Here is a 24,832-nt window from a genome sequence, read left to right on the forward strand (position 1 = left end):
AAAAAAAAAAAAAAAAAAAAAAAAAGCTGTAGTGTTCACTCCACAGCAATGTCACAGATACACTGCTCTTGTTAATTAACCTACAAGATTTAACAAATTGGACAGATACATGGATAGGACAGGCCAAGAGGGATCTGGGCCAAACGCAGGCAAGAGGGACCAGTGTAGATGGGACATGTCAGATGGTGTGGGGCAAGTTGGGCCGAAGGGCCTGTTTCCGCAATGTCTGATTCTATAACGATAAGATACCTTGGAGAAAGTGCAGGTAAGAAAAAGTGCAAGGATGCAAGGAGGATGCAATGTAAGCTAATTCACCCCTCTTGAATTTCACACCAATACTACATTTCTGTTTATGGCAGATTGCTGTCCATAATATTTCCGACACTTTGAAAATACTTTATAAGCTCCAAAATCAGTCAATATTTTGTAAACATGAAAATACAAGTGTATTTTTTAACTCTGGTCTTAATACAAAAGGATACTGAATTTGTATAGTTGTTTCAAATTCAAATGGTTATTTTTCCCAAATTAACTCCAAAGTAGACTTACGGGGTAAGCGATGGGTCTGATGGATGGGTCGAATGGCCTAACTCAGCTCCCATCACTTATTAACATGAAATCTGCTTGGCATATTCCAACCTCTCACCTCAGCACCATTAACACAATGCTGTTTGTGGTCACACCATGTGCACAGGACTATTTATATACATAACCATCACTAAACAATCGACATCTTTTGGAGTTCGACCGCACCACAATAATCAACCAGTGACGATGGGAAAGATTGAGGGACAAGGGCCAAACATGGGCAGGTGGGACTAATGTAGATGAGGCATCTTGACCGACATTGGCAAGTTGGGCCAAAAGGACCGTTTCCACGCTGTGCGACCCTGATCCTATGATAACAAAAGGGCTGTAATTTCAAGTATTCCATTTGTTCAAGCTGCTTGCCTCAATTGTGACATATTGCACTCCCTGGAGCCCATTTTGTTTTAATAAACATTAAGAAAAGGCCCAGTAACAAATACAGCATTTGTTCCAAGTTATTTACTGTGGTAACATAGCTTTTTCAGCAAGTCCCTCAAGGTGTTTGCACGGAGCATGTGAGGAGTTCATCCCAAAACGCTAGACTCAGTGGGGAAAATGCCAGGTTCCCAATTGGCAGTAATAAGTTTCAAAGGAGCTACAGAGCATCTAATTAGGGAAAGCTACAGGGCCCGAGAAAAGGCAGCAGACACGTGTCAGAAGTGACAGGAGACTGAGAATGCACAGTAGAAACAGTCAGAACACTTAAACATGGTTCTGAAATGTATCGTGTATCAGTAAAACATAGAATGGAGATGCCAATTCGGTTCAACTATTTAAAACACGAGGATGGGGCAGGGGGGGGTCAAACAAAAAATAAATAAATACAATACAGCGCGACCTTCAGGGTGTACTTGGCAAAGATCAAAATACTGCAAAACACTGGGGACATCACAAAGCAGATCAGAGCCAAAATAGTTACTGTGGGAGGAAAAGCAGCTTAGGGCTGTCAGAGATTTTTCATTAGTTATGCTTCATGTATGATGGCATGGGAGCCAACTCGAGTAGAAAATTGCAAGCATATACCTCTGAGGAACATTTCCATGAGAAATCAACTGCTTTCCCCTTCCAAATATGGAATACTTTTCCACTTTGACTGATGGAAAGATACGGCATGCAAACTGGCCCTTCGGCCCACGCCGACCTCCAATCATACTGGTTCGTTGACATCCCACCCTCTCATCCACTCCCTACACACTAGAGCCAATTTACAGAGGCCTATTATTCCACAAGTCTTTGGGATGTGGGAGGAAACTGGAGCACACGGAGGAAACCCCTACAGTCAGAGTCATAGAGCACGCCCTTCGGCCCAACTGTGTCGGAAGGAACTGCAGATGGTGGTTCAAACTGAAGATAGACACAAAAAGCTGGAATAACTCAGCGGGTCAGAGAGCATCCCTGAAGAAAAGTTTCCCTTTTCCCTGACTTTCAGTCTGAAGAGGGGTCTCGATCGAAACATCACCTATTCCTTTTCTACAGGGATGTTGGCTGACCCGCTCAGTTACTCCAGCTTTTTGTTTTCACCTTCGGCCCAACTTATCCATGCTGAGCAAGATGCCCCATCAACACTGGTCCCATTCGCCCATGTTTGGCCCATATCCCCTCTAAACCTTTCCTATACATGTACACACAGTGTCACCGAAAGAATGTGCAAACTCTACAGACAGCACTAGAGGTTAGGACTGAACCCAAGCCTCTGGTTCTGTGGGACTGAACCATTGTGTCACCCTCATTCCATGTTTAATTCTGAAAACTGCAAGAGGAGTGCTAGGGGCTAGTGGAGTCAAGGGATATGGGGAGAAGGCAGGCACGGGTTATTGATATGGGACAATCAGCCATGATCACAATGAATGGTGGTGCTGGCTCGAAGGGCCGAATGGCCTCCTCCTGCACCTATTTTCTATGTTTCTATGTTAGGACAGTGTGCCTTTGACATGTCTCCTTGCATCGCCCGATAAAATGAAAATCAACACTTTTGCTCTTGCCATCAATGTACTTGCATTACAAAAAGCAAAGTACATCACGTCAGCCTAGGTAGTAAATTGCAGTACATTGGGGTCCAGATGCTTCAAAACGTAGCTCACCAGAAAATATTTATGTTAGCCTCTTAATTACATGGTCAACACTGCACACCTTCTGCTCAACGATTCTTCAGACATAAAATACATCAGCTCCAATTACAAGCCAGCTTTCCTGCAGCCTTGGAAAGCCTTAGCAGAAGAATTCTAGCTCTGGATTAGAGGAAACTTTTTTTTCACCACCTTCAATGTTTACCAATTCTTTGGGCAGAGTACAAGAGGAAAGCCCTTTATCAAACTACATCTCCGCTATACAAGTCTTTGCAAAAAGTGCTGAGTGCAGGAGTAATGCCCCTGTCCCACTTAGGAAACCTGAAGGAAACCTCTGGAGACTTTGCGCCCCACACAAGGTTTCCGCGCGGTTCCCGGAGGTTGCAGGTAGTGGAAGCAGGTAGGGAGACTGACAAAAACCTCCGGGATCCACACAGAAACCTTGGGTGGGGCGCAAAGTCTCCAGAGGTTTCCGTTCATGTTTCCCAAGTGGGACAGGGGCTTAACTCAGCGGGTTAGTGTTTGAAGAAAGGCCCCGATCCAAAACGTAGCCTACCCAGGTTTTACAAAGACGCTGCCTGACCAGCTGAGTTACTCCATCAAGTTGTGGTTTGTTTTGTAAACCAGCACCTGCAATTCCTTGTGCCGACAAAAGTCATCAAAACCTGGCTTGTCGATTGAAAGATTCAGCGTAGGAATAGCCTTCGGTCCACCGAGTCCACGCCGATCATCGATCACCTGTGCGCACTAGTTCTGTGGCCCACTTTAGCTTCCACTCTCTACACACCAAGGGCAATTTACAGCAGTCAATTAATCCACAAACCCACTCAGAAACCGGAGAGCCACGAGGTCAGAGGGAATATGCAAACTCCACACAAACAGCACCCGAGGTCAGAATCGAACCAGAGTCTCTGGTGCAGTGATGCAGCAGCTCACCTTAACTGCCACCCTATTCTTTTCTGTGGTTCTTTATACATGGGATTCCCCATATTACAAGTAGCTTCACAGGTGGATACTTAGACACGGGTCAGATAATTTGGATAAATTATAAGGCACGGCAAACAAAAGGGAAGTTTTAATAACAGGCTATTTTAAATGTCTACATGTCTACGAGCTGCCCGTCCTTAACTAAACTCTTTAGCCAAAAGTCACGCCTATAACTCAGGCTATACAAAACACATGAGCCATTAGCTGGCAGAATGTCAAGGCAAGAGCAAATCCTTCAGGCTTTTGCAAATACCAAATGCCTCTGGCCTTTAATCTTCCACAGGCTACCACCTCAGCCCGAGCCTAAAGTTGTTAAAGCTTTGCAGTTTGTGAACCCCGACCTTAACTTCCTCCTCCTCGGCCAAAAATCAATCATAAAAATCCTTTATCACCTTTGGAAATCTGCCTCCATCGCTCCTTTCCAAACGCAGGGCAACATACTTTGATCATCCTGCAGCTGCCTCTCTCTCCAGCTCCACCTGCTAGCTTCCAATTTCAACCGCTATAAACCTTCAGACTGCCGTTGATTCTTTTTTTTTAAGTCCACTTTATTATTGCAATGCATCACCCGACTTCACCGATATTCAGTTGTTATTTGCAGCCAAGAGAATCCACCAAGAGACCCATTCTTATGTTTAAATTCCTCTTCCAAAGCTCTGTCATTCATTTCAAAATCACCAAGAATTTCTCCATTCTGAATATAGGGCCTTGGATCTATTCATTTTTTAAATGCACCAATTAAAGGTAATTATATGGCTAGACACAGCAGGTCAGGCAGCATTTCTGGAGAACTTGTGATGTTTCAGGTTGAGATCCTTTCTCAGACTAAAATAACGGAACATCTGCTCTTGCACACCCTAGACGGAACTAGGACAGAGTTCCCTGGTCCTCACCTCAACAGCCTTCACATCCAACATATAATTCTCTGACATTTTGTCACCTCCAATGTTATCCCACCATCAGTCACATCGTCTCATCACCTTCCTTGCCTTCCAGAGACCGCTTCCTCCACAACTCTGATTCACATTCCTTCCCACCCAACCCCCCCCCCCCCCCCCCCCCCCACACTGCAACAAGAGGTACAATACCCGTCCTTACACCTCCCGCACATCCACCCAGGGACCCTAGCAGTCCCTCCAAGTGAGACAGAGGTCCATGTGCACCTCCGATGAGACCAAGATTATTTTTTTTTCTGCAGAGTTACTCCAGCGCTGGTCAACATTTACAAACCAGCATCTGTAGTCCCTGGTGCCTGCCGTTATATTTCAGCCAGAATCATATTTACTAATGTAAAAATATTTGATAATCAGAAGACAATTATCAAGCGAATCCAGTGTGAAAATTAATTCTTGTACGGATTTCATTTTTGGCTATTTGGGCAATGAAGGTTCGAAAAACATCTTACAAAATAAATCCCAAAACCTTTGAATAGTCTTGTCTACTACAAGTGTGACCACTTCACCCAGTCAGAAGTCCTGTATTTAAATGCGATTTGTTAAATTTCTGCAATGCAACAGAGGGAGCAGTACTTTTAGAAATGAATACATAGAGAACTGCAGATGTTGAGGAAAACAAAGTGCTGGAGGAACTCTGGATTAGGCAGCATCTGTGGAGGGAATGGGCAGAAGACACTTCAAGCCAGGACCCTTCTTCAGAGTTTCAGAATTCCACATTCCTTCCCTTAGCCAATGTCTCTGGATCCAACTCATCGCACCACTTCTCAATTTGGTCTCAATTTGTACTGAATGATCCCGATGCAAAACATCATCTGTCCTTTCCCTCCCCAGATGCTGCTCGATTTGCAGAGTTCCTCCAGCCCTTTACGTTTCGCTTTTAGAAAAATGATACCCTGCAGAACATGAAGGTCGATTCCCGCAACTGCTTGTAGATGTACATTCTTTGTCATCCAGTTACAAAAGGACAATTGAAACAAGCTTCTAAGAACTATGCATCCAGAGGTCTACTAATGAGCAAGGCAGTCATTGGAACAAGTATGCAAAACTTGTTGCCCAAAGAGGAAATGCAAGCAACAATCCACATTAATAACGCTACACCCTGGAAATTTGAGATCTGCCAGAAAATATAGGAGCAAAAAAAGTCGTATATTTCTCCTCACCGACAAGGCCAGGGTTCATGAAGGATGACGAAGAAATGCCATCGTTTGATGATAGCTCTCTGTTCGATGTGTGATCGCTGTAGTGGGAACCTTCGCCATAGCTCTGTTTAAGGAGAAGGAAAAAAATATATATATACCAGTCGGACCACATACACACAATATAAGCAAGTTTCACAGTTGTAAACTTAAAACATAAGCGCACAAGTTCTTTTTTAAAAAAAACCCTTGGCATCCAAGAACAAACTTCTGTGCCAGTCTTTTGTAATAATTTAACAACTTCCATTTGCTTAGCTTGCAAACTTTGATCAACAGCAACAGCCCACTCGTAGACTCGATCGCAAGGGGCGGATTTCACTAACTCAGGCAAATTGTGAGACAGAATTTCTCGCAATGTTTGACAAAGCAAATAGTTTAACACTTTGAAACTGGGTTACAGCTGGCCTAATATGCACTACCCAGATATTTGTTTCATTTGATACAGTGACAATTAATCGTCACTTCAGATGTCTTTCAGCACTATAAAACCTCACTTTTGTAATGATACTCATTTTTCTGATTAACAAATGCTGTCAACTCAATAGTATGCTCGGCTTCATTGAGCACAAGGGTCATGATGCAGCTTCATAAGACTTTGGTTGGGCTGCATTTGGAGTATTGTGCATAGTTCTGTTGGTCCCATTCCCGGAAGGATGTGGAGGCTTTGGGGAGGGTGCAGAAGAGGAAGGAGTATTAGTTATAAGGAGAGGTTGTAAAAACTTTGATTAGTTTTCTCTAGCACGTTAGAAGGCGAGGGGAGATCTAATAGAACTACATAAATTTACGAGAGTCGTTGATAAACAGTATAAACAGTCAGAACCTTTTCGCCCTGGGTGAACATGTCAAGGACTAGAAGGCATATTTTAAGGGTGAGATGAGCAAAGTTTAAAGGCAACGTAGGTACACAAAATTGCTGGGGAAACTCAGCGGGTGCAGCAGCATCTATGGAGCGAAGGAAATAGGCGACGTTTCGGGCCGAAACCCTTCTTCAGTATGCCTACTTTAAAGGCAACGTGCAGGGCAAATTTTGTTTTACAGAGGGTGATGGGTGCCTGGAACACACTGCCACAGGTGGCAGTGGATATGGCAGATGATAGTGGCGTTTGAGAGGCTTTTGGATTGGCACTTGGATATGCAGACAATGGAGGGATATGGATCGTGTGCAGTAAGAGGATATTAGTTTAATTTATCATGGTTGGCATTGACATTGTGGGCCAAATGGCCCATTCATGTGCTGTAATTTTCTATGTAACTATTTCTATGTATACAACTCACAAGAGCATAATTTATAAAGTATGCTGATCATATCAGGCCACCTCTCCATGCATGACAAATGTAGATCATGCGTGATTATAAGAAGCTTTTTCCCCCCTCCCAACAAAATGCTATAAATAAGAAACACAACAAGGTACCTGGAGCTTGAAGAGAGTTTGGTGAAGGGGAAACTACTTGATGGTTTTGTTGACCAGTGGGATTAAAAGGATTGCGAAATAAGTGGGCACACCTTGCAGGTGAAATTAATATTTAATCTGATACCGAAAGTGCATGTAAATAATGATTGCAAAATACAAGTAAACATTGAAAACAAAATGAAAGCATCTCACATTTTTAATAGGCCCCCCCCCCCAATTTCTTTATTTATTTTTAATATTGCAAATTAAGGAAGGAGCCTCCAGCTATCTCATTGTTCAACCTGTTATGAGGGTAAACAAGCTGGACTTACCCTTGGTTGCTCATAGGTTGGACTACTATTCTGTCCGCTTCCTGCCCACGGAGCAGCACCCGATCGCTCATCCAAGCCTGCAGGTTAAATGAAGATTCAATTAGCAGGATAATTAAAGAAAATCAAACTCTGCTCATTTCACCCAAACCCCCCCCAAGAAAGGCCATTTAACCTGATACCAGTTCTATGAAAGAGCAGTGCAGCATGTCCCATTACCCTGCCCTCCTCATAGCCTTGCAAATTAAAGACAGAAAAATAGGAGCAAGATTTAGCCCTTCAATGCTACTCAATGCAGTGATTTGGATGCGATCATACGCGGCAAGATTAGCAAGTTTGCTGATGATACAAAAGTTAGTGGTTTTGCAGATAGTGAAGATGGTTGTGAAAGATTGCAGCAGGATCTGGATCGATTGACCAGGAGGGCGGAGGAATTTAATACAGAAAAGTGTGAGGTGTTGCATTTTGGGACGTCGAACAAGGGCAGGACCTACACAGTGAATGGTAGGCCTCTAGGTAGTGCTGTAGAGCAGAGGGATCTAGGAGTACAGGTGCATGGTTCCTTGAAAATAGAGTCACAGGTAGATAAGGTGGTCAAAAAGGCTTTTGGCCTTCATCAGTCAGAGTATCGAGTATAGAAGTTTGGAGGTCATGTTGCAGTTGTATAAGACGTTGGTGAGACCGCATTTAGAATATTGTGTTCAGTTTTGGGAACCATGTTATAGGAAAGATATTCTCAAGCTTGAAAGGGTTCAGAAAAGATTTACGAGGGCTAGGACTATGTTGCCAGGACTAGAGGGTGTGAGCTATAGGGAGAGGTTGAGTAGGCTGGATCTCTATTCCACGCAGCACAGGAGGATGAGGGGGGATCTTATAGAGGTGTAGAAAATCATGAGAGGAAGAGATCAGGTAGATGCAGAGTCTTTTGCCCAGAGTGGGGGAAATCGAGGACCAGAGGACAAGGTTCAAAGATTTAATAGGAATCAGAGGGGTAACTTTTTCCACACAGAGTGGTGGGTGTATGGAACAAGCTGCTAGAGGAGGTAGTTGAGGCTGGGATTATTCCATCGTTTAAGAAACAATTCCAGATGCATGGATAGAACTGGTTTGGAGGGATATGGACCAAGCACAGGCAAGTTAACCAAGAACTGTACATTCGACAAGACTAGAAGCCCAAACAATGAGGGAAGATAGGCCTAAAAATAAAGGGCAAGCTTACTTTTATGACATTTCCTAAGGGCAACATGCCTTTTGATTGCCTTTCCTTAGCAAAGGAATGGGATACTTGCATGTTACCACATCACTACATTTGTGTCATGATATACTGTAACAGCTGACCAGAAGATAAAACACCTTCACAATCTACAAGTTCACAGGAAACAAACATGGATTCAAGTGTTCTGGCAAATCTCCATCATCCAAGCCATGTTAATATACTCAAAACACCAATCAATAACTGTTGGAAGGAGGATATTTGTCAGTGGATCGAATGTTGGGCAATTTGCAAATAAATTTACAAATATTTTTACAAAAGTTTCCTAACAGGCAACAGACTCCCCCTCTTGAGCGTAGGATGGGACCACAAACAAACCAGTGAAGTCAATCCTAGAGTCATACAGCATGGAAGCATGCCCTTGTTACTAATCGTCCATGCTAACCAAGATGCCCCCTCTAAGCTAGTAGGTTTACCTGCATTTGGCCCATATCCCTCTAAGCCTTTCCTATCCATGTACATGTCCAAGTGTCGTTTAATTATTGTTATTGTACTACCTCAACTACTTCCTCTGGCAGCTTGTTGGGCCATTTACCCACCACCCTGCTTGAAAGATTTGTTCCTCGGGTTCCGATGAAATCTTTCCCCTCATCTTAATCCTATGCCCACAGCTCTTGATCTGCCTTCCTTGGTAAAATAGACACTGCACATTCTCCCCATCTATCCCGTTCATGATTTTATTTATATACGTGTACACAATTTGGTCACAAATTGACCACAACTGAACTCCTAGAGCATCCTCACCAACGTCTTGTACAACTGTGACAATGTCCCAACTTCTGCATTCCTTGACCGATGAAGTCCAATGTGCCAAAAACCCTTTTCACCCCCCTATCTACCTTTGATACCAAAAGGTGTCAGGAGTCATGAGGAACTAAGTACTTGTGCTCCTGGATCACTCTATGCACTACCTGGTGTGAAAAACCTTATCGAATGTTTCCAAACACATGGGTTCCCACAAAAGAGGACAGAGAACCAGAGGAGACACGTTTAAGGTGAGGGGAAAGATTTAATAGGAACATATGGGACATCGTTTTGCACAGGTGGGTGGGTTAATGTAATGACTTGCCAGAGGAGGCAGGTACTATAACAATACTTAAAAGACATTTAGACAGGTACACAGATAGGAAAGCTTTCGAGGGATATGGGCAAAACACGGGCAGGTGGGACTAGATCAGTGGGATATCTTGGTTGGAATGGATGGAAGGGCCTGATTCCATGCTGCATAACTTTGTGACTAAAAGGACTGATAACAAAATGAAAAAAATGTTTCATTTTTAACAAACCAATGCGTTTCTTAGTTCTTAAAACTAAGTATTTTAGTTTAGAGATACCACGCAAAAACAGGCCATTCAGCCCGTGCCGACAAGCGATCAACATACTACACACTAGGGACAATTTACAATTATACCAACCCAATTAACCTATAAACCTGGATAGACACAAAAAGCTGGAGTAACTCGGCAGAACAGGCAGCATCTCTGGAGAGAAGGAATGGGTGACGTCTCGACCTGAAACGTCGCCCATTCCTCCTCTCCAGCCTGTCTCACTGAGTTACTCCAGCTTTTCGTATTTACCTTCAAATTAAACCAGCATCTGCAGTTCTTGATCTCACAGTCTCCATCACAGGAAATAGACTATTGACTGACGTCTATTACAAACCCACTGATTCCCACATCTATCTCGACTACATTTCTTTCCACCCTGCTTCCTACAAAGACTCAAATTCCTCTGTCTACGCCGCATCTGCACCCAAGATGAGGTGTTCCATACTAGGACATCCGAGATGTCCTCATTTTTTAGGGAACGGAGGAGGTTCCCCTCTCCCATCATAGACGAGGCCCTCACTCATGTCTCCTCGGTACCCCGCAGCTCCGCCCTTGCTCCCCCTCGTCGCAACAGAGACGTAGTCTCCTAGTTCTTGCCTTCCACCCCATCAGCCATCGCATACAACACATAATCCTCCAAAATTTCCGTCACCTCCAACGGGATCCCACCACAAGCCACATTTTCCCATCTCCACCCCTTTCCCCCTTCCGCAGAGACCGTTCCCTCCGCAACTCCCTGGTTAACTCATCCCTTCCCACCCAAACCACCCCCTCCCCAGGTACCTTCCCCTGCAACCGCGGAAGATGCAACACCTGTCGCTATACCTCCTCCCTTGACTCTGTCCAGGGACCCCGACAGAAACCGGAGACCCGGAGAAAACCCACGTGGTCACTGGAAGAATGTGCAAACTCCGTACAGACAGCAACCCTTAGTCAGGATCAAACCAGAGTCCCTGGCACTGTGAGGCAGTGACACTACTACTGTGCCATCGCGCCGCCCGTTATCTGTCAAATAATTTTTGACTGAATTTTTCAGGACAGCAACAAAAGTATTCTCAGGAGCGACAACATTTTCTGCAAGTCCCCACCACACATTTGCATCAACCCTGCACTTATGGTAACTGCTGATGACGAGAAGTGGGGGCGTGAAAAGAGCAAGAAGCTGCAAGCGCAAATTGAGAGGGGGGCTGAAAGGCACGCAAAGTGAAAGGAAGGATCAGGCTTGGTCGGTGGGTGGCTGGTCTGTCAAAGCAAGTGCACGTACAATGAGTCACTGGGAAGTGTTATCAACGTACACAGCAAGGGGGTGAGCTTAGAGTGGGTCAGCTTTCTGGGAACTGGTAACCGCAACACATGCTGTTAATTTGATCTCATGTTGAAATCAGTTCACAGAAAGCATCAAAACACCGAAATGTTATTTCTGGTAACCCTTGGTTAAAAACTATAAATCTTTTACTCATTAGTACATGGCACACATATCTTGATAATTTAATCTTGCAATAAGTAACAATCTGAAGGAACTCCTGTTACCCTCCCCATTTTCTCCTTTAATTTGAGGTGGATAAGATTTTTAACAAGACCAGGCAAGCTTCTAATACCACAGTAAAAATGGCATTGCATGTGCTCTATTATTCTGAAGGGTCTCGACCCAAAACGTCACCTGTTCCTTCTCTCCAGAGATGCTGCCTGTCACGTTGAGTTACTACAGCATATTGTGTCCACCTTAGATTTAAACCAGCATCTGCATTTCTTTCCTACACATTTTCATTATAATATTTGTTCTCTGATGGAGCAGCAGAGTGGCACAGCTGCTGCCTGTCAGCGCCAGACCTAGGTCTGATCCTGACCTCGGGTGCTGTCTGTGCAGAGTTGCACATTCTCCATGACCCCGTGTATTTCCTCTAGGTGCTCTGGTTTCCTCCCACATCCCAAAGAGTTGCAGGTTTGTAGGTTCATCGGCCGCTGTAAAACCCCTACTGTGTAGAGGGCAGATGTGAAAGTGGCATAACATAGCACTAGTGTGAACGGGTGATCAATGCTTGCCCGTGGAATTGGTGGGCCGAAGGGTCTGTTTGAATGCTGTCTCTCTACACTGTAGTACTCTTCACTGCATCACCCATGGATTGCTTTACATTGGGATCATTTAGTCTATCAGCTTGAGCTCGGAAAAGCCACAAGAGTCATGCCAATCTCAGCAAAAATACTTCAATTTGCAGAGGGCCATCTGTATGCTGCTGTAACCAATAAAACATGGGCCAGCTCAAATGCAATCACCGCTTTAACATTGGCAATGCAGCAACAACATGCCCCTGGCATTGGTTATACCACATGCACAAGACTGCTTGTGATCACTCGACATCCACCCATTGCAAGACACAAGAGGCACTATGACTGAGGTACATCATAAACAGGGCCATGGCTAAAATCAAAAGATCAAACGCAGCGCCAGAGACCCTGGTTCGATCCTGACTACAGGTGCTGTCTGTACGGAGTTTGTACGTTCTCCCTATGACATGTGGGTTTTTTCCCCCTGATGCTCTAGTTTCCTCCCACATTCCAAAGAGTGTACAGTTTTCTAGGTTGATGGGCTTCCATAAAGATTGTAAATTGTCCCTAATGAGCAGGATAGTGCCAGTGTATGGGGATCGCTGGTCAGCATGGACTCGGTGGGCCGAAGGGCCTGCTTCTGCTCTATCTCCAAACTAAACTAGCTGGTGACACAGTTACTGCACGTGGCCGACTACACTGAAGTTTCTGGGACTTTAGTGAACGTTTAGGCTTATTATTCTCACGTGTAAGAGATACAGTGAAAAGCCTTGTTTTGCATGCTGTCCAAACAGATAATACTATACATAGGTACACAAAACGTTGCCTATTTCCTTCGCTCCATAGATGCTGCTGCACCCGCTGAGTTTCTCCAGCTTTTTTGTGTACCTTCGATTTTCCAGCATCTGCAGTTCCTTCTTAAATACTATACATAAATACATTCGTCAAACTCTAGTACAATAGACAGATCAAAGGGGAAGACACAGAGTTCAGAATATAGATCTCGGCATTGTAGAGCACCAGTTCCATACACAAAGTTCATGTAATCAAAAAGGTAAATCGGACAGTACCCTAAATTATGGAATGTCCGTTTGGAAGTTTGATAACAGAGGGTGCAGAAGCCGTTCCTGAGCTTGGCGGTGCGCATATTCAAGTATCTGTATATTCTGCTGGACCGGAGCAGAGAGGAGAAACGACCGGGTGGATTAAGTTGTCTGCATTCCTCGACTACCCACCCACCCGAGGCAGCGTGGTGCAGATGGTGTCAATGGTGGGAAGCCTGGCCCGTGCGACGGACTAGCTACATCTACAACTCTCTGCAATTTCTCGCTGTCTTGGGCAGAGCTGTTTCCCAACCCAAGCTGTGATGCAACCTAACAGAATGCTTTCCATGGTGCATCTGCGCAGGTGTGTAAGAGCGGTTGGAGGCATGCCGAATTCACTCAGTCTCCTGACAGTCACATCAATATGGTTGGTCCACGACAGATCATTGGTAATATTAACTCCAAGGTACCCTAGCCCCTCAACCATTTCCATTTCGGCACCATTGAGGCCGATTGGGGGGGGTCCACGAATTAGCTCCTTCGTCTCGCTGACATTACCCAGACACCGCTATTAAAGAGGGAGAGCACGAGCTCTTTCTAGGTTGTCCTACCTCTGATGTTTTACCTTTATTTGGGCACTGAATGCAGCCAGCAGCTATGATCACCACCCCCAGCTTTCAATGGACTAGAGTATTAACATGAATGGAGTCACACAGAACAGCTCAGAAACAGATTGAGGCAAGTTCTCTGAAAGATCTGACAATTAACAAGAAACATCAACACAACCTAAAAAAAAGCCTACCATAATCACATTAGGAAACTTTCCATAATGCAACATCCAAATCCAAAAACTCATTCCACAAAAATAAGCAACTAGCCTGAAACAATAATAAAAAAAGTGCCAGTGCAGAGTTTTGGAATGCTATTGCACTCAAAGTCTATGCCAAGTCTGGCAGTGTCGTACAAACTTTAACGCTTTAGCATGTTTAAATTAAGGCAAACTTAATCTGCAAGTATCAAAACAAAATACTGCCAGAATCAGTCGGGTTAGAGAGAGAAACAGCAACACTTCAAGTCTCATCAGCCCAAGCAGCAAGGAACCCCCAAACACCAGCACAATCCACATGTAGAAACAAGGAACTGCAGATGCTGGCTTACACTACAGGACAGTGCAAGAGCACCTCAATGGGTCAGGCAGCATTTCTCGAAAAGATGGATTAGGGCGTTTTTTTCAGACTAAAGAAGGTTAAGAAGAAAGCTGAAAAGGGGAAGAGGCAGAATAGAAACATAGAAATTAGGTGCAGGAGTAGGCCATTCGAATAAAGCACAGCAGGTAATAAATGGACACAGCAAGAAGGAGAGAGGGGGGGGGGGAGAATGGTAGGCTGATGGCTGGAACAAAGGCCAGACATAAAATCAGGTGGTGCGAGACAGGATTGGAGACAGAATTGGTCCAAAACTAAGTCCCAATTGATTGACCTATCAAGTATTTAACTTGTTAGAACTGTGCAGTTACACTTATCAAAGACTACCTATTTGAAAGTTCACCTTTCCTGGAACATCATCCTCCCCCACCACCCACTCAGTCCACGTGGTGCCATTATCAAGATGGGGTCTATCGTACTTTTCCCAAACACCCTATTGATTAACTCGTCAAAAACCTCAGTCATACAGCACCCATCTACGCTAACCCCACCATTCCCCTATTCGGCCCATATCCCTCTAGGACTTTCCAAACCATGTACCTGTCCAAATGTCTTAAATGTTGTTATTGCACCTGCCTCAACTACCACTAGCAGGTCCCTTTCCGGAATACATATTCCAAAAAGTTTATGTTTCAAAGGTGATTTATGGAATATTACCAATAAGCAAACATGTAGAGTAAATCTTATTCCTTGTATAGCACAAGTTTGAGTAACTTACTGGCAATGCCCATTTTAATTCAATAATAATAATTTCCACTCATTAGTTTCCTGATGTATGCCTCTCTCCCTAGCATTATGTGCCATAGAACACAATAAAATGCAGCACAGGAACAAACCTTTCAGCCCACCATGTCTGTGCCAAACATGATGCCAAGATAAACTAATCTTCTCTGTCTGTACTTGATCCATACTCATGCACCTATCCAAAAGCATCTTAAATACCACTATAGTATCTGCCTCCACCACCACGCTTGACAGTGTGTTCCAGGCAGTCATCACCTTTAGTTTAGTGATACAGCATGGAAAATGGCCCTTCGGCCCACACCGACCAGCGATCCCCGCACATTAACACAATCCTACACACACTATGGACAATTTACACTTATACCAAGCCAATTAACCTACAAACCTGTACGTCTTTGGAGTGTGGGAGGAAACCGAAGATCAATGAGAAAACCCATGAAGTCACAGGGAGAACATACAAACAGCACCCATTGTCAGGATTGAACCCGGGTCTTTGCCGCTGCGAGGCAGCAACTCTACCACTGCGCCACCATTTCTACATAAAAAAAACATGCCCAACATCTCCTTTAAACTTTGCCCCTCTCACCTTTGAGATTTCCAACCTGGGCAAAGGGAAAGACCTTAGGATTGTTTTCTTGTTGGTTTGGGCCTCCTTCGTTTAGAATTCATTTTTAATACGGCAAAATTGTACACGATAGCGCTACAATTTTTGGACCACCTTACAGTTGTCATGTGGTGGTTTGTATCAAGTTTCGTTCAGATTGATGTTATATTTCACAAGTTATTCACATTTTTTAATTTGCAAAGCCCCAATTTGAGAAAAAAATTATTCTATCTGCACTGGCACTTACAGCTATGACATCACAATGGGATTGTAGCCCTGCTCGCTACAATGTTGCTATCCCAGGACACCGAGTCCTGCCAGCCCTAGCAATTGCAAGCTACAATGTTGCAATCCTTTTATTTTATATTTCTGGCAGCAAGGATTCAAAAAAAAGTTTAATGAGGTACTTTAAAAATATATATTTCTGGCAGCAAGGATTTTTAAAAAAGTTTATTGAGGGAGGGTGAATAAGGGGAAATGAGCCGACCCTACGCAGTTGGGGGCTATGGGTGAGTACTAGAATATTGCGTTGGAGGAACGGGTGGCATATTGCGTTTGGGAACAGGTTGCGTTGTGGGACCAGGCCTCTCGTGGGGGCTGTGGGTAAGTGGTGGAATATTGCGTTGGGGGATCAGGCCTCCCGTGTGACAGGGACCCTCTAGATAATACTAAATGTGTGTGTGAGTGTGATCTCTGATTCGGTGATGTCCTCTAATGACACCAAAATGGTACAGGATAGCGCTACAATTTTTGGACCACCTTACTCACAATTGTCATGTGGTGGTTTGTATCAAGTTTCGGTCAGATTAATGTTATATTTTACAAGTTATTCACATTTTTAACTTTACAAAATCCCACTTTGAGAAAAAATGTCTTCCACCTGCACACTGGCAGTTACAGCTATGACATCACAATGGGACCCAAATCCTCGCTGGCTCTTCCCGCAACAATGTTGCAATCACAGAACACCGAGTCCTGCAAGCAAGTTTTTAACTTTGGAGGAGGGGGGTGGGGGTGGGGGTGGGGGGGGGGGGGGGGGGGGTGCTGGGGGAGGCAGGGGAAGTGCAATTGGATTATTTTTTTAAAGTCCTGGCAGCAAGCGCAATAGGGAGGCTGAAGAGGAAGGGGAGGGAGCGCTGGGGTTTAAGGGGAAATGAGCCAGTTGGGGGCTATGGGTGAGTGGTGGAATATTGCATTGGGGACCAGGCCTAGTAAAACAAACATTGCCACAAGCCTTAACGGTGCAAAGTGTCCACCCACAAGCACTTGCTAATTGTTTCAAAAATGTAGAATAACAATTTACAAAAGAATTCTTTAAATATACCCTCCCCACAGTAATGCACTGAATAAATGGGAAATGAAAAATAACAATTCTCCTTTAGAATTAGACGGAAAAAAAGACTTCCGTTTAAAAAAAATCTGCGCTCTGGTCTGTTAAACAGGTCACAAAGTTGTTGCCAAGTTTAATTCTTGGCAACCTGTCTCACCAATTACAAATCACCTCTAGTGTTTAAGTGATCAGATTCCAGTTGCTGTGGTTAGTGGGGAAATTCCTCGGTGGTATTGGCCAATGCTGAAATTGTGTTTCAGAATAGTAACTTGTTACATCAATGACAGAAATAATTCAAAAGACAGATTCCCCAAAGAAGAAACACTCATAAAGCAGCACAGAAATACACAGATACTAGAGAACTCCAAAACCGAGGTGAAGATAAACATGTACACGATACTTCACTCCATGGTATAACTAAACACTAAACCTTTTGAGGAGAGGGTAATGTGGGTTATGGAGACAAGAAAATCCAGATGTCAGAATCTTGAGCAAACCCCAAAGTGATAGAGGGACTCAGTCGGTCAGCCAGCATCCAATTTCTTTAGCCACAGGGTGATGAATCTATGGAATTGTATTGGCATGGATGGCGGTGGAAGCCAAGTCATTGGATATTTATAAAATAAAGATTGCTGGGTTCTTGATTAGTAAGGGTGTCAAAGGCAGGAGAACGGGGTTGAGAGGGAAAAACAGATCAGCCATGATTGAATGGCAGAGCAGAAGGGCTGAAGGGCCTAATTCTGCTCCAGTGCCTTTATGTTCTTATCTGAAGGGACAGGCAGCGTTGTGTGCCGGGACCCTTATCAGACCCATGGTGGCATAAGGAATGTGGGTAATGTTGGCAAGAATACCATTTAATGTATGGAGATGGGTCCTGACCCAAAACATTACCTACCCATGTCCTCCAGAGATGTTGCCCGACCCACTGATTTACTCCAGCACAGTTCCACACAAAATGCCAGTATCTGTAGGTCCTTGCGCCTACATTTATTGACCATCACCAATTCCCCACCAGGTGGGGCTGTGGAGCCAACTATGTCAACCATAGATCTTCTAGTTAAGGGAAGGTTCTCCCATTCTTGGTAGTTCGGGAGTTTCAGGATCTAGAGACTTGACAATGCAGTAAGTGTGGTATATCCTGGGCAGGAGGTGGTGATGAGCACATTCAGATTCCCCTTCAAGTTGCAGTTTAAAGAGGAACCTGCATGTGTCAGTGTCCCCATTCACCTGTCATCACTGCCTTGGGCATTGGAGATCAGCTGTCAGGCACATATACTGGAGCATGCTGGATGTGTAGCGTACACATGCTATTGTCACTGGTTGAGGTGATTTTGTGAATGAATGTACTCGGCCACCACAACTCTGTTTAATGTACACCATTCACTAAAACAGGAGGAGATAAGCCAACAGTGCTTTAAATCAGCCTGGCTTTATAGCAACTGAATGGATCGTAAAAGCTGTCTCACTACATATAGTTGAAATTTGAACCTGTGCAATTCATTTTATGTGGACTACACTTCAAGTTAAGTTTTCACTGAGCAGGTCAAACAAGAACTGCAGATGCTGGCTCATACCAAAGATAGACACAAAATGCCGGAGTAACTCAGCGGGTCAGGAAGCATCTCTGGAGAAAAGGAATAGGACATATTTCGGGCCGAGACCCTTCACACCTCGGTCTGATGAAGGCTCTCGACCCAAAGCATCACCGTTCCTTTTCTCCAGAGATGCAGCCTGACCCATTGAGTTACTCCAGCATTTTGTGTCTATCTTAAGTTAAATTGTATATTTCGTTGGTTCTCCAGAAGTAAAATCCCGAACAAGCCCAGTTTCATGAAAGGACATCTACGAAAAGCAGCAGATCAGAACATCGAACTGGGTAAAACGTGCTGGACTTGGTGCTGTTCAAAGGGTGACAATACGAGTTGAGGTTTTTGGCTGATTTTGGCGCACCCAGTTAGAGCACAGAAACATGCCTCCCACAGCCTTCCTGCACCTCTCCTTTCATTTCCCCAACTTCCCCATGCCCAGGGGAATCTTAAAATAACAAAAACTATTTTAAAACCAGTTCTAAGTCAACGGTTAGAACTAATCTTGTCAGTTTTCTGAAGGGACCCAAACTGAAACGCCTGACCTGTTGACAGCACTATGTCTTTTTTGGTAAACTAGCAGTTGCTGCTTTACAGCGCTTGCAGGGCCGTAGACCCGGGTTCCCACCCAACTACGGGTGCTGTCTGTACGGAGTTTGTGCATTCTCCCCGTGACCACGTGGTTTTTTTCCGAGATCCTAGTTTTCCTCCTATACTACAATGATATACAGGTTTTGTAGGTTAATTGGCTTGGTATAGTGTAAATCATTCCTGGTGTGTGTAGGAGCGTGTTAATGTGCAGGGGTCGCTGGTGGGTGAGGTCTCGGTGGGCCAAAGGGCCTGTTTCCGTACTGTATCCCTAAACTAAACATTTGCAGTTACTTGTTTCTATTTTTCTGAAAGATGAGGCAAGACCACCACTAGAATTTTCTAATAACTGACACAAAGGAGTCTCTGACATTTAAAATGAAAGCTGCACACAGCTTTCCCAGTGTTACCGCAATATTTAGTTCAAGCAAAAGCAAAACTCACTGGTGGAGAAGACCAGTCACAGAGGGACTGGAATGCGGTGCTGGCTCAAAGGGCTGAATGGCCTTCTCCTGCACCTATTGTCTATTGTGGCCACACTAGATGGGTCTGACTACCCCTTCAACTTGATGTACCCATGCCCTTTCTCCACTGCTGGGCATCAGGCTTGGCTCAGAGCTCACCAGGGCAGAAAGTGAGAGTTGAAGGTCTGTTCTCAAACTTCAGCACATAATCTGGCTGACATTTCAACGCTGAAAACTCTCCCAAAAATTCCATGGAGTTAGAGTTAAAGAACAAACAATTTCCAAGGCTGCAAATAGTGAGAAGACTGAAGGTCAGACAGAGCAAGGATGATTGAGAAACTTTTGGCAATAAATGGTGTTCAGCGGTTCATCTTAAGTATAATTACCCCCTACCCAACGCACCTTTCTACCCAAATCATCTTACTTTTATGCAGGAAAGCACTTCTGAAAATTAAGATAGTGGTAAAAATTATAAATATTTAATCTTTGTTTGAATACCAGCACACAAGATTTGATACAGCCATTGTAGAATCAAGATATGCTTTAAAAAAAGTTTTCCCCACATCATGAGGTTTTTAAAATGCATATTAAAAATGGACAATTACACTCAAGTGGAATTTCAAGTATTTAACTCCTTACTAGATTTTACTACGAGACATCTTTATTACATTGATTTAACAACCATGACCATAGTGGAATTTGAGACAAATAAAGTCAGAAAACATGTACACCAAAGCAGATAACCTAATTGTTAAAAGTGTACAAGGAACTCAGATGCTTGTTTATACAAAGAGCTGGAGTAACTCAGCAGGCAGGCAGCATCAGACTGGTGAAGGGTCTCGACCCGAAACGTCACCGATCCCATTTCTCCAGAGATGCGCCTGACCCATGGATAGAATGGATGTGGAGAGAATGTTTCCGCTGGTGGGAGAGTCTAGGACTAGATGTCATAGCCTCAGAACTAAAGGACGTTCTTTTAGGAAGGAGATGAGAAGGAATTTATTTAGTCAGTGGGTGGTGAATCTGTGAAATTCTTTGCCACAGAAGATTGTGGATGCTAAGTCAGGGGATATTTTTAAGGCAGAGATAGATACATTCTTGATTAGTACGAGTGTCCAAGGTTATGGGGAGAAGACAGGAGAATGGGGTTAGGAGGGAGAGATGGATCAGCCTCGATTGAATGGTGGAGAAGACTCCAATGGCCGAAAGGCACAATTCTGCTCCCATCATTTCTGATGTTATGACCTGCTGAGTTACTCCAGCTTTGTGTCTAGCTAACCTAATTGTTAGGTGCCTTTACTTTGCTTATGACTGAACAAATCCATTCATAAACTTCAATGTACGAGGTGAGCGATTAACTTGAAATGATAATCTTATAGTCATTGCATCATGAATGGTCAGAAAGGAACAACAGCAGTAAATCTCTCACACACACACACTTTATTTCAGTGGGAACCTGCTCTATAAACATTGAAAATCGCTTGAATTTGTCATTCACCCTACCACACGCAAGTATACTAATGTGCATTTAACGACCAAAGCAAATGAGATACTCCCTGCTGTCCCTCAGAACTCCGAAACTGCCACTTGGAGGTTTTTACAAACATTGCAATTTATATTCTGGTTACTGTAAAATTTAATCAGCACTAGTAAATCACAGTCAAACTTTAATAACTTAAAGCATTGCTATCTAGTTTGGTTAAACAGCAAATTGGTGACATTGCATTAACTAGCTTCTATGCTCAGTAAACATGCAGCTAAACAATCAATGCCCTGGCATTTTGCATTTGCTATGGAACTCCTTGAAAGCCTGTCTGCCAACATGACGTTGTGCCAAATTGCAGTTGTACTGCAGTTGGTGGGAAGCCAAATTGAAAAAACACAGATCAGGAAATTTGTCAGACCACCTTTAAACTTAGTTAGAAAAACAGAAAACAACCCATCAATTCTGTTCCAACACTGGAAACGTCAGTGACTGCTTCTGTCCTTTGCAAATCTGGTAAAATAAAAAAAACAAACCCAGCTGTCCATGTTAGGTTTGGGAACTGATGTTGAATCGCATCAAGTAAGGAGGGGGAAACATCATGTAGAATTTTTAAGCCCACGCACCAAGTTTTTCCTCTCAAATACAGGCAGATTTACAGCCATCTTGATAATAGAAATTCACAGTTATAGATTTAGAAAATCATACCCAAAAATTTGGGAAACTGAATAAAATTCGCTCTTGCAGAATTTATTTATAAACATAGTAAATTAACTAAATTTTTGCAAATTCATGCTTCTTGACGCACATACAGATGACATGGCTTCACATTATGGAAGATCGTGACACAGGGACAACCCCTTGCCTCCTGTAACTAGGGAGAGAGAGGGGGTTTCCACCTGCACAATTTTGGGTAATTCAACTCTGCTCAAGTACACTCAATTCTTTCCTCAATTATTTCAGTAAAAACCTGCTGCTGGTTACAAAAGATCCTGAATATTTAGACAAGAATGGAAATTGAACTCTCTCGCCCCATCCTCTCCATTACCAGATCTTACAAGCCTTCAATCAATATTCGGAGAACTATGCAAACAAAGATCTCTAGCTGAATATCGCTGAACAAATCTTAAAATGCTCCATGGGTCCGCTGAAATATGGGAAATCCTGACATATGCATTAGCAGTGTATTCTACTAGAAGTCAGTTCGGAAAATTAAGATAAAGCAATCACATCAAGTTTACAGAACTAAATATTTTCATAAGTTCATAAGTTATGAGTGCAGAATTAGGCCATTCAGCCCATCGTCTAATCTGCCATTCGATCACGGCTGATCTCCCTTTCCCTCTCAACCCTTCTCCCGCCTTCTCTCCATGACCCCCGGCTACACACTTAACCATTGTACATGATTCCTGGGTTGGTAAAAAATATATAATCAGGGTTAATGTCAACAAAAGAGTTAAATGTACATTTTATCGCCCTTCAAGAAATCTGAAAGCTAACATAATTTATTCACATGGCAGATGCTTTTAAAGATATTGACGCAAAAAGACACAAATATCATACATCTTGTGAAGTCCAAGATAACACATTTAAACCATTCACTATTCAAATCTTGGAAGGTCTGGAAGCCTTATAATGCGAACAATAATTATAACCTCTCAACATTAAATGCACTTGCAAATGATATCCCCAATCCTTTAACAAAACTGATCGAAAAGATCTAAATTTTACCCCTTTCCTGATTAAGCTTGGAACAAATAAGGCAACAAAAAATCCACCAAATCAGATGAAACGCTGTTTGTTTACTACACCCATTACATTTCATTAAATTCAAAGATAATCCGATGTAAAACATGTCCATCCCAGTCAACCTCAATTACTTCCCGTATTGCAAGCAACTCGCCAGAACCTGAACACAGCAGTCCATCCCATCGCATAATTGTAAACATGGTACTTTCTACTGTACAGCAATCCATCCAAACAGCTTTATATTAATTTTACTCGGGGCAGCTCAGTGGCACAGCTGGCAGAGCTGCTGGCTCACAGCACCAGAGATATCGTTCGAAACTGACCTTGGGTGCCGTCTGTGTAGAGTTTGCATATTTCCTCCCACATCCCAAAGACGTGCAGGTTTTGTAGGTTAATTGTCCTCTGCAAATATCAATGATAACTTACTACCATTGGACCTGCAAACATTAGTAAGGAGTTTAAAAACTCAATAGCTTCAAATGCTCCAAACCATAAAAGCAGGCTTATTAACACAAATGCTTTCTAAATATCTCCATTGCTACTAGATGCTTCTTGTACAGCCATTTCCAACATAAAAGTATTTAAGACACTTGTCCAGAACCCCAAAAAAAAAAAAAAAATCACACAAGACTGCAGCATGGATACGCTCTCGAAATGAGGGAAGTGTGAACATTCTCGATTACATTATTACTGAGGTGCAGCGCACAGGCCTTGAACCTGGTATGACGCAGGAGAGGCCTGGCCAGGACTCACCCCACAGAGGCCCAGTCCCTCCACGCACTAGAGTCTCCCAACCGCTGCAGAGTATTTATTAAGATGGCCGATCCGTGGGCGGTTGCTGCTGGGGCCTGATCAACCCCGGCTGGGTCGCCTGGGCGAGGGTGTCTGATGTTGTGAGACCCGAAGACCCCAGGTCACATCACTGAGGATGTATCCCAGCGCATCTAGAAGATGTATATTGAGGGAGTGCAGCGTAGGTTTACAAGGTTAATTCCCGGGGTGGCGGGACAGAATGCTCTTTAAAGGGATTTTAAGTATTCAATTTGAGAAATTGAACTCCACCCAAGTTAAAACAAATTGGATTAATTGAGAAGTTGGGAATGGTGCAATTATGCACTAAACTCAGTTCATGTGTGTTATTATAGTCTGGCTACAAATGTGATAACATTGTCCATCATGCCACTGCCTACTCTTCCTAAAATAAGTTTGCAATAAGCCCACACTGATGCATAAAACCTGCAGCTACCAACACACATTCTGAATTCAGAGATAAAAATAGACAATACTCAAGAGGTCAGCAGTATCAGTTGAGAGACAACCAGTTAAAGGTTTCACGAGGCACAAATATTCTACACACAAGGCATTCATAATGCAACCCAAAGATTGAAGAGGATTCGTTTCTGCTCCAAAGATAGACAAAGTGCTGGAGTAATTCAGCGGGTCAGGCAACATTCAGATTCAGATTCAGATTCAGATTCAATTTTAATTGTCATTGTCAGTGTACAGTACAGAGACAACGAAATGCATTTAGCATCTCCCTGGAAGAGCGACATAGCAAATGATTTAAATAAATAATAATAAGTGATAATAAGTGTCCGGGGGGTGGGGGGGTGATTGGCAGTCACCGAGGTACGTTGTTGAGTAGAGTGACAGCCGCCGGGAAGAAGCTGTTCCTGGACCTGCTGGTTCGGCAACGGAGAGACCTGTAGCGCCTCCCGGATGGTAGGAGGGTAAACAGTCCATTGGTTCAACATCTCTGTAGAACATGGATAGGTGACGTTTTGGGTCGGGACCCTTCAGTCTGAAGAAGGGTCCTGAATCAAAACGCCATCCACCCCCCCCCCCCACCACCCCCCAGAGTTGCTGCCTGACCCGC

General features: G+C 43.6%; 1 protein-coding gene across 9 annotated transcripts in view; it reads right to left on the bottom strand.

The window, feature by feature from the left end:
• LOC116989471 (transcription factor 12-like) overlaps positions 1-24,832 on the bottom strand; it is a 133,516-nt gene that overhangs the window by 79,146 nt on the left and 29,538 nt on the right. For 8 of the 9 annotated variants that reach the window (XM_033046883.1, XM_033046879.1, XM_033046881.1 and 5 more), the window contains exons 4-5: positions 7,517-7,593; positions 5,758-5,860 (exon numbers count right to left, since the gene is read on the bottom strand). In XM_033046883.1, coding sequence (XP_032902774.1) covers positions 5,758-5,860; positions 7,517-7,593 — 180 coding nt within the window. Of the gene's footprint in view, positions 1-5,757; positions 5,861-7,516; positions 7,594-23,279; positions 23,394-24,832 lie in introns of all 9 variants that reach the window. The other variant, XM_033046884.1, reaches the window with a different exon arrangement.

The sequence above is a fragment of the Amblyraja radiata genome, chromosome 29 (assembly GCF_010909765.2).
Source record: "Amblyraja radiata isolate CabotCenter1 chromosome 29, sAmbRad1.1.pri, whole genome shotgun sequence".
Taxonomy (NCBI): domain Eukaryota; kingdom Metazoa; phylum Chordata; class Chondrichthyes; order Rajiformes; family Rajidae; genus Amblyraja; species Amblyraja radiata.